This window comes from Elephantulus edwardii, unplaced genomic scaffold (assembly GCF_000299155.1).
Source record: "Elephantulus edwardii isolate Elephantulus edwardi_28Jun2011 unplaced genomic scaffold, EleEdw1.0 scaffold00139, whole genome shotgun sequence".
Lineage (NCBI taxonomy): Eukaryota > Metazoa > Chordata > Mammalia > Macroscelidea > Macroscelididae > Elephantulus > Elephantulus edwardii.
Window position 1 is genome coordinate 1,103,109 of NW_006399889.1, and position 11,360 is coordinate 1,114,468.

Genomic DNA, 11,360 nt, shown 5'->3' on the forward strand with positions numbered 1-11,360 from the left:
AACAACAACAACATGTATAATGTCAGTCAGATATTTACCTTAGTATTCTTCTATGAATGGAAAACATTAAACCCTACCAGTTTTATTGAACCATCTTAACATAATAATATAATAATAATAGTAATGTTTTGATCCACATCACCAAAGTTGCCGTTGTGTGATAGTACTAATCATTGTATGTACCTTGGTTTTTAATATAATGGGCTTAATTGAAGTTGGTTCTTAGAGTTGTACATAAGTCAGGCTTTGAAAACTCAGGGTCAGTCACGTGTTTGTATGAGTGTATTGGTAGGCTAATTCCCTAGGAAAAATTTCTAGTTAAAGGATGTATCTGTTTAAAATTCTGATGGATGTTATTAAATTTTGGCATAAAGAAGCTTTAACAATTTATTTTGCAACTAGTGGTTTATAAGAGTTCCATGTTCCTAACAACTCTGTCACCTCTTCTTTATTTTAAAAAGGTTTCTTTAGTCTTTCCCAGTCTAGAACAGTGTTATCTATATTTTTTCTTTTTCTTTTTTTTTTTTTTTTAGTGCTATCTATATTGATTGGAGATAGTACCAGATAATCTGTAAGGTTCTATTTTCCATCAAGTTTTTGTTAATCCATTGGGAGACCTGTGGTTTCTGTGAATGTTATTACTTAAGCTCCAAGGTGATGGTCTTGGTTTTAATGGAGTTTTCCATTGCTGTCTCTTGGTTATTGTCAGTGAGTGATTAACTGAGTTCAGATAGTTTTTCCTTCTCCCTGAAAGGAGGCTCGTGTATATCAGAGATGATGAGGATGGCACAGGATAGGGCAAGGTTCAGGTCTGTTGTTCTTAGAGTCCCTGTGAGTCATAGTCAACTTCACAGCCCTTAACAACAACTCTGTAAATATTAATGAGCATTATATATACATACAGACATACAGGAGTGGCATCTACTTCCTAAATAACATGCCTCTGGAAACTCTATGAACTTTGATCAATGTCAATAATTGTAGAGGGGCGTCAGGCCTTTTGTTCATAGGGGCGCTATGAGTCATGCTTGACTCGAAGGCAATCAACAACAATAACAACAACATATATGTTTATTTATTTATGTTTGGCCTTGAATTGAAACTAACCCATAGCTGACCCACCCATGGGTTTTCAGAGGCTGTAAATTGCCTGGGAGCCTATTGACTTGTCTTTCTCTTATGGAGCAGCTGGTGAAGTCGAACCATGTGCCTTTGAGTTGGGAATACAGCTCCTTACCATGAAGCCATTAGAGCTCCCTTCTATGTATGTGTGTATTATCATTCTCTCCGGTCTTTTTTTTTTTAAAAAAACTATTTTACTTCACAGATTGGTCCTTCCCTGAAACAGTCAGCCAAAGGACCTAAGCCATTATGAATACTTAAGGTGTGTTGATAGTGTAGTATCATAAATGAAAAAAATCAAATGCCGTTTTTTAATTTTCTATTTCAAAGTAAATGGTCAAAGTGTATTTTGTTGATGTTGTCAAATTGATTCCAACTCGTAGCAACTCTGCAGACAGAGCAGAGCTACCCATAGCGTTTCCAAGGCCATCCATCATTATGGAAGCCGGCTGCATTGTTTTTTCTGTCTTAGAAATCTGGTGGGTTTTAACAAAAAGTCTTGAGACTCGCAGCTGCATGTTTTAACCACTGTATGTATCACTACTCCTGATTGAAATACATAGTTAAATAAAGGGATTTTTCTCTTCCTTAATCTGAAATATGACATAACCCAGACCTGTTGCTGTTGAGTTCTATCTCATGATTACCTTAAACAACAGGGTAGAGCTGTTCCTTAGGGTATTCTGGGATTGTCAGTCTTTATGGGAACAAACTTCCACATCTTTCTCCTGTGGAGCAGTTTATGGGTTTGATCCACTGACCTTTAAATTAGTAGCCTAACCCTTAACCTACTGTACCACTAATGTTATTATGTTAACATAATGCTCTCATGTTAACATTGATTATATTGTCTTTTAATGCTTTTTAAAAGAGCACTGGATTGAAAAATATTTATATAAGTTAAAATGAAGGTAAAAAAAGAAGTTTTTCCCAAATATTCGTAGGATGTTGTATATTTTGGATAGTCTTCTAAAAGTGGATGGTTTAAATTAAGAGCTTTATATTTGGATTGTAAATTTGTTGGCAGACCACTTTCCATTTGATAATACAGTTCATAAAAGTGACATTTGGAAATAAGTTTTTCAGTATTTCATTTTCTTTCTGAGAAACATTTTGTTTAGTGTAATTGAAATTATCAAAATATTTGAAAGATTTTTTGTTTGATTCAGAAAATTCTCTTTGGCTAATTAAGTTTATTAAACCTAAATTTCTTTTTAAAAATAATATACAGATTGTTTCAGAATATTTGGTTTTCCCCCCATCTCAAAAGTTAAATAATGTACTGAGAATTTGTTTTCTCTTTTTTAGGTAATCAGAAGATTACGAGAAAGAGGAGAACCAATCAGATTATTTGGAGAAACTGATTACGATGCTTTTCAGCGTTTAAGAAAGATAGAGATTCTTACTCCAGAAGTTAATAAGGTGAGAAGTCATATCAGAGTTAGGAAAATAAAATACTACTTTGTTAACGAGACCAGAAGAGTATAGAGTTTGACTATTTACATTATTGTGGGCAGAAAGGGGAAGAAAGTTACGAGCTTATTGCTACTGAATATTAATTTTCTTTAAGTAGTTTTTTTCATGGAAGCAACTTTTGGTTCTTTGACTTTCTACCATGATAGAGTTTTTTTAATACCATTGATTTCTACTTTTTAATTATTTCTTTCCTTCTCATTTTGTGATAAATATTCTTTTTTCTCCAACGATATAAAGTAGAAGTTTAGCTCGTTGTTTTTAAACTCTTCTACTGTGAGCATTCAGAGCTACACACTTCTCTCTGTTTTGCCTGCACCCCACAAATTTGCTGTTTTCAGTATCTTTCTTTTTGAAGTATTGCCGGTTTGTTTGTTTGCCTTTTAGATTATAAAAATGATGTTACTTAATTTTTAGATATCCATTTGTTAACTGATTTTTAATATAATTCCACTTTAGTCCAAGAACATACTTTGAATTTCAGTCTTTCTAAGTTTATGAAGGCTTATTTTATGACTCTACACTTAGTCTTTCTTGGTGAAGATTATGTAGTACATTAAAGAAGATGCTTTATGCTTAGAGTGTCAATTATAATAAGTTCAGCTCTTCTCTGTCCTTAATAATTTGTTATATACTTGTTCTATTCTTTATTGTGAGATGAGTCTGATTATCTATGTCTGTGTAATAGACCACTCCAAACAGTAGCTTAAAGGAGTTCGTTATTGTAAAATCTATATCTGTGTTCCATGACCGTGTAATAAATCACCATGACACTTAGGAACTTTAGATAATTTATTATTATCTCTCCCTGCTCAATGGGACACTTTTTGCTTAGAGTTTTTCTTGTGATTCCATTTGGATAAGGTTGTACAGCTGAGTTCTCTGAAATGTTTCCTGGCTTGGTCTTCTAAGATTGTGTCCAACCCCAGATGGCGTGGCTGGAATAGCTGGGAGCTGCCCTGGTGTCCCTTTTTCTCTGTGTGCTTTGGTTAGTTCGGCCTTGCTTCATAGAGCGGATCTCCAGGTAGCCAGACTTCTTACAGGTTACCTGAGTTCCCCTATGTAAATATTCCATGAAACGAAAACAAATCATTCAGGACATGTTATGATCGATCGTCAGACATTGCACTTTGTCACTTCTGTCACGTTCTGTAGGTTACACAGACCCAGCCCAAATCCCATATGGGAAACCTGGCATTGTCAGCTGTTTGCTGAACTTCTCTAAATATCCCGTTCTAAATATATATTTTTTTCGTTCTAAATATTTCTTAACCTTAATATAGTTCATACAGTCTTCTTATAACAGTGGGCTATACTTTGACACAATGCGGACATTACATATCCTTTGTAAACATTGCCATGAGCCCAGTCAAAATTAGTTGCTTCCTGCTCCCTATATCAGATTTCTGTTAAAACACTGTACTTCATTCACTCAGTCTCACTCTCATTGCTGTCACGTCAGAATCAACTCATAGCTGACCCTGTACTGAGTTTTTGTGGCTGTAAATCACATCTTTCTCCTCTGTGGGCAAGGATTGTTTTACCTTCTATGCCTTGCACAGTGCTTTGCATATAGTTGTTTTATTGTTCTTATGTACAATCAAGTTGGAACTGGCTCAGAGCTGACCCTCTAGTGGGTTTCAGAAGCAGTGAATCACATGGGAGGAGATTCCCCACCTCTCTCCTGCAGAGTGACTGATGGCGACCATATGCCTTTGGGTTGGCAGCACACTTCCTTGTCCTTAGGCCACCAGAGCCCTATTAGTTCCACCAGAGCTGAATTATGTGAACGTGGAGAAAACTTTTAATCTTTCAGAGCCTTAAAATTTTCACTTGTGAAATAGAAATAGTGGTACCTGGCTCACTGGGCATTTGTGAGAATTAAATGGGAATTAATTAAATTAACCTTTTGGAACACTTGACACTATATACATAATAGATACTTGGTAAATTAAAATTATTTTAAGTTGGCTCTTTCTCTTTATTTATGAAAAAAGTAGACTACAATCTGATGTTTCTTATATAAAAAGAGTGAACTTTTTTAAATGATTACAGTAAAGCAGTGATTGTTTACAATATATTCATGTATTCCATCATTTCCTCAGAAGCTCTTAAAAAGTGAACATTTGCTAAATGATTACTAAGAGCCAGTGATTGTTCAAAACGTGTCTTCCATCTTTTAAGTGAATTAATGTAACACTCTTGGAATGGTGTCAGCACACAGTAACTGTTAGATGAAGTACGGTGCTCACTTTTGCAGCACATATACTAAAACTGGGAAGCTACAGAGAAAATAAGCATAGCCCCTGAACAAGGAAGGATGTCACACAGATTAATGGGTTAAGTGTTCCATGTTTTTGTCCTTTTCCCCAGTCTTTACCAGTAGGAAAACTGCGACTTTAACAATAATAAGATATAGGGAGCTCTGGGGGCCTAGTGGCAAAAGAAGCTGGACTGTAATTGTAGCGAGGTGCGTTGTTTGAATCCACCAGATGCTCTGCTGGATAAGGAGGGACAGTCTCCTCTTGTACCTGTCAGATCCTATTTGACGGTACACACAGACAAAATAATAAAAATTTAAAAAAAAGAAAAAGACCCTGGCATGGATCAAGTATACTCTGGTCTTAGGGGGAAAAAAATAATAAGATCTATAACCCTCATGAAAAGCCAACATATTAGATAGTATTACTCTTTTACAGATTAATGGCAGTGAAGCAAATAGTTGTCCAAGAACTAGTGCTGGCAAAGATCTGAACCTGCCTGGTCTCAACCATTATGCTACATGGTCATTATATGACCATGGTTCCTTATAAATATTTCATTGTCATTTCGCATCCATATTTAGGAAACATTTTTCAGTCAAATGCTCATGAAGTAGATCTGCACAGAATGTAGAATTTGTCAGGTTTTAAAAACATACATATATGCCCGGGCTATAGATGAGAAACCACTTTTATTTCATTGATGTGTCTGAATGTTTTTGGACCTCAGAATAGTTACAGTGAGAGTAGACATTTTTTAAGTGAATTAGGAAAGTGGGTTGAGGTCTCTTTTGGAGACCTGGTCACTTTGACTAAGCTTCGTCAGTAAGTTGTAGCTTTTATGAAGATTCTTACTTAGGCCTGGCACTCATGTGTGTTTTTCTGACCATCAGGCTAACCACTGCACGTACCTCTCTGTACATATGTTCATAGAGTTAACTTTGAGTTGGCAATGGAGATAGCTGTATAAGTTGAAATCCTAGTTAGACTCATTAGTTTTTCAAAGCCTGTAACTCCTTGCAAAAGAAAAAAAAAACAATTCTACTTATTAGTGAAAAGTCAAAGTCAAAACATGAGTGAAATTTCATACTAGGTATACTTTACTTTTTCACTTGTCTTAGGGATTGAGGAATGATCTGAAAGCAGCCTTGGATAAGATTGATCAGCAGTACCTCAATGAAATTGTGGGCGGCCAAGAACCTGGAGAGGAAGACACGCAGAACGATTTGAAAGTTCCTGAAGAAAATACCACAATTGAAGAGTTAGAGGTAATCTCTTCACCAGTCTGACTTCATCCATCCCTATTGTTATGTGGAACTGGTAGTTTATTCAATCAGTTGGTTTCTAGTTTAGAGCATATTAATATCTTTTGCTGGTGGAAAGGCCCTTTTGTTTTTTGTTTTTATTTACTTTGCTATTTTTTCATTCCCTGCTCTGCTCCTCCTATTTCTTACACACTCAAACAGTAATTCTGGTTTTTTTTTTAATTGTGTATGTTTTTATGTGTTGGTTTTCCTATTAAACTAGTATTGCTTTATGTATGTATTTTGAACTTAAATAAGTAATTCTTTCCTTAGTGCTCTTTGAGATCTATTCTTGATAATCAAATCCTTTCCTTTCAACTTCATCTGCTGGTCTTCTGTATACTCTGTATTACATAACATTTTATTATTTTTTACAATAATGATGCTTCTAGCTCTTTGCAACCACAGACAGCCTTATAGTTAACAGTTTTGTCCGTAATCCCTAGTAGATTCAAACATGGGAATGCTGGATTTGTATATATAGTAGCTTGTATGAGTACTGCCAAGCTGTTTTCCAGAGTGACTGTTCTAGTCTGCACCCACACCACCAATGTATGAGGATCTTGTATTTTTAAATTCCTGCCAACAGTTGACAATATATTAATTTTTGCCAGTATAATTCATATGGAATGTTGTACATAATCTTAAATACTAAAATGCAGTGTTCTATAAATATGTGACATGAGAAAAAAGCAAGATATGACTGCATTTAATGCTCTTAATGCTCTAAACATTTATAAATTATAAACTTATTTTTCACTTTTACTTCTTGGTTTTTACAAATGTTATAATTTATGGATGCAACCATAGTTGAGGATGCTACTTCATCACCTTCCTTTATCTGAGGACACTAAATTTGACTGAAATAAGTGATGCTATAAACTTTTTTCCTTCCCCTTTAAGTAGTCTTATGGAAATATTCATATACCATACAATTTCCTTTTCTAAACTGTGTCATTCTGTGGTTTTTAGGATATTCCCAGGGTGGTGCCATTGTCATAACAGTCTTGAGTGTAGGGCATTTTTGTTCCTTATTGGTAGTCACTCCTAATCCTTTTTGGCTTTCGATTCTGAGAAGATAATATGCTCTCTACATTTAAAAAGCAGTTTGACTGTGTATATATATTTTCCTACTTACTAGAGATTCCTTTACATTTTTAAGTAAAAATTGAACAGTGTATGTAATAATGAGCCATATTTAAACTGCTGTTGATAATACCTATTTAGTGTTTTACTAATGCCCCTTGACGAGATGGATTGACACAGTGTAACGAAGGGCTTGATGTGATGAGGATGGTGCAGGGCAGGGCGAGGTTTAGAGGTGTTGTTCGTCAGGTCCCTGTGAGTTAAAGTTGACTCAATAGCACCTAACAACAGCAGTGAACAAAGCATCATTTCTTTCTCTGCAGGCGCTGGGAGAGTCTTTAGGAAAAGGGGATGATCATAAAGACATGGATATCATTACCAAATTCCTCAAGGTATGTACTCAGGGATACTCTGATTAGCTAAGAACTATTCTTTACTCTTTCAATTATCAAAGGGATAAAACCTGGAAAAGGAAACTCAATAAAGATAGTTCCTTTTTTTTATACTGGCCTAGTGGTAAGAAATTACACTGCCAACCTGAAGGTGGGCAGTTTGAATCCACCAGTTGCTCTGTGGGAGAAAAATTGTCTGTCTCCTCCCATAGGATTTGCTGCCTCTGAAAATCTGCTGGAGGGTCAGCTCTGAGCTGGTTCTGACTTGGTGGTACTCTGCAGCAACAACTATGTGTATAATCTTGCTGTGTACTTGGGTATAAAGTTGACCAAAGAAAATAGATGTTTTCTTCCCTCATCGCACATCTCTTTAAAACTGTCTGATTAATGTAAACTTAACAGAAGAGAATTGAATCAATGGAAGAATGAACATGAAATTTGAGGAGTGCCTTATTTTAAGAAAAGGAAAGAGTACAATGAGAGGAGGGTTTCTGTGCTTCAGGAGAGGATGATGGCAGTGAAGAAAGACAGGTGGCAAGAAGACAGGCTTTGCAGTGAGGGACAGAAGCACATAAGTGGCTTCTCAGCCTGTGGTTGTGACCTCAGTTCTGCGGATAGTTTTCTGTTCATGCTGTGATTAGCTTTCCCTCTTTCAGCATTTCCCCATGTAGTGGTCGGGGCAGAGTATGATCAGATCCCCAGATTCATTCAGCATTTAGCCACAAACCTTTATTTTACTCTAAGATATTTAAATGCTAGAAGTGTAAAAAAATTCTTTGTGAATTAAAATAGCAAATGATAATAATTTAATTTGCTACTTTTCTAAATTAACAAAAACATATTAGCCATAAAGATTCTGATTATTTTTAGGATATGGCATGGGGCCAAACAGGGCCTGGTAACTAATATGAGTGTCTTCTCTGAGGATTTAAAAGTCCCCTTTGAGTGTTGACTTGTCCTTATATAGGCTGTTCATACTCTGTAGAGGACTGTGTCCTCCTCACCATCACCATTGGCTTATCTCTAGAAGGTTGTACTCTAAACAGCTAAGCTCAAGGAGCATCAGAGTACTTTGAGAAAGGGGGTGTTCGAGGGGGAGACGAAAGGGATGGGCTATAGTTTGTTTTATCTAAATTCCTTTTCCCCCCTTTAATGTAGTACTTCAGTGGGAAAATGTAATTAAATTGAAGTCTTTGTAAGTATTATTATGTGCTGTTGAGTATGACTCACAGCAACACTCTGAGTTTGTAAGCAGGATTCAGCATAGTTAATATCATTGTACATAGGGTGTTATGGGTGCTAAGTCTAGGTTAGTTGATCTTTGTGTAATAGAAATGCAACCAAAGTTTCTTTTTCACTTATTAACTGTGACATTTGACAATTCTGATGAAATGAATTTTCTTAAGCTAGGAGTGGTATTGATATAAGGAGGTTTCTGATTACGTTTGTGACTTGCCAAAGACACGACTTCTAAATATACCCAAGAACATAAAGCAGAAGTAGTTTCTTAATATCATTTGAGATACACTCATTTCTTACATATTGACCTGGAAAGGTTCCAAACCTGGTTGTTATGCAAAAATCACTGCTTTCAATGAAGAGGACTCAGAAGTGGCCTCAGAGCCTCACCCCAGAACTGCTGTACGCTGCAATTCACAGCCCTGCCATCAGTGGTGACACTTGAGTGGACCTGGGTCCTGGTGGAGAGACTAGAGACACAGTTGATGGCTATGGGGCCAGCGTTCTGGCAGTCATCTAGGGTTGTTTTTCGTGCCCATGCTCTTCACACGGCCGCCTCTTCACAGCCCCTGCTCTTCTTACCACTTTGTAAACCAGGAAGAAACTAAGAGAAGTAAGTCATGCGCTACTGGTCTTAAAGGGCTTGGAGACCCTCGCCTGGAGACAGGCTCAGAAGAGGAGCTCAGCAGCCTGGACTGTGGAGGAAGAGGGGTGGCAGCCAGCTTCTGCTGCAATGCTTTTCTCAGTACAAGACTTGGATGCTCCAGGATGCTTGAATAGCGAGAACCACAGCAGTAACCCTCACCCTCACACCTCCACTGCCTGTGCCTCTCTGGCCATTTGAGGGCTCCTTTCAGAAATGCTCCCTTAAATTCTCTTCAGTGACCTCTTTGGTGTGAAGAGCTACAGTGCCTCCAGCAGTGAGGGTGGAACCCATAAGAGCTTTCTGGAGAGCTGACTACTTCAGGGTGGCTGTGTGGGCCAGGTACTGGACACAGGAAACCCAGGTTCATGTGCAAAATAGATTGTGCATTTTCCACTTGTATTTAACTGTGAGATGTTGCATAGTAGGTTAGTCAATATACAAACAAGAAGCTAAGTGTATTTTTCTTAGTCAAGAAACCAACTCGAAGGGTAACCATATATTTTTTGTGTGTCAGTTAGCTTTTAAACTAGTGGAACCACTGGGTGGCATTGTAGTCTAACTTTAACTATTCTCTCAAAAGTTTCTTCTTGGTGTTTGGGCTAAAGAATTGAATGCCAGAGAAGACTATGTGAAGCGCAGCGTGCAGGGTAAACTGAACAGCGCTACCCAAAAACAGACCGAGTCCTATCTCAGACCGCTTTTCAGAAAGTTAAGGAAAAGGAATCTTCCTGCAGACATCAAGGAATCGATAACTGATATTATTAAATTCATGCTGCAAAGAGAATATGTGAAGGTATGCCACCCTCTTGTACACTGAAACTATGATTATGATATCTAGATTATATAGATAATGTAAATGAACATTTGGGACAGAGGGCTTGTACATAGCAAATTTAAAAATTAATGTGAAATGAACTGATAGTTTATGGGCTATTATATTATTGGTTTTATTGTTAGGAAATGAATAACAGACTTTGAGACCACAACTATGTTTTTGTCATTTTTAAAGTAAGACTAAAGGTTCTTCAGAGCATGACAATTTGTGCTAGCAGTATTCATTTTATGAATGGGATTGAATTTTAAAGGTTTGTTAATAGTTCAGTATAGCTTAGAATAATTATCCCATAGAAACACTAGTTGAACCATTAGTAGTTTCCCAGGCTAGCTATAAAGCCTTTTTAATCTGTAATATAACTGAACTGTTGCACTGATGGTACAAATTTAACCACTCTTCAAAATTATTTCTTTGGGAAAATGTGCCACCAAAGGCTGCCAGAATTTCTCTTTCCCATTTCAGAACTGTAGCAATAGCATGCTCCTCTGCAGGAAGCCTTTCCCTTGCTTCAGTGTCTTTACTTGTGGATGTGATTTGGGAGGAGGTGTCAGAAGGAAAGCGCTCCGGCTCTGCCGGCTCGTGGGGAGAGTGGAGGGCTCCGTTGGTAGAGGGAACAAAAAGAGAAGGGTCTAACGTACCATGGAAATGAGATACTATGTATTGAGCTACAGGTAGAGTTTGAGGGAAGAGGCTTCTAGCAGCTGTACCTCCCTAGAGAGTTGTTTTTACATGCTGTCGGGTTAGCCCTGACTCATAGCAACCCTGTGCACCACAGAACAAAACCCTTACCCCTGCCCTGCACACACAGTCATTGCTTGGTTTGAACCTGAAGGTCTTCCTCCTTTTCATTGACCCGCTGCTTTCACAGGTATAGCATCTTTCTCCAAGGACTGATTCTTCCTGATAACATGTCCAGAGTATATGAGGCAAAGTCCGCAGCTTTCTGGCTGTACGTCTCCCAAGACAGATTTGCTTGTTCTTGCGGTCATTGTTCTTAGCGAG

General features: G+C 37.3%; 1 protein-coding gene across 1 annotated transcript in view; it reads left to right on the plus strand.

The window, feature by feature from the left end:
- The window catches only part of PRPF18 (pre-mRNA processing factor 18), a 46,575-nt gene that overhangs the window by 9,748 nt on the left and 25,467 nt on the right, over positions 1-11,360 (plus strand). The window contains exons 4-7 of the mRNA XM_006894276.1: positions 2,431-2,544; positions 5,978-6,124; positions 7,570-7,638; positions 10,104-10,316. Of these exons, the coding sequence (XP_006894338.1) occupies positions 2,431-2,544; positions 5,978-6,124; positions 7,570-7,638; positions 10,104-10,316 (543 nt within the window). The remainder of the gene's footprint in view (positions 1-2,430; positions 2,545-5,977; positions 6,125-7,569; positions 7,639-10,103; positions 10,317-11,360) is intronic.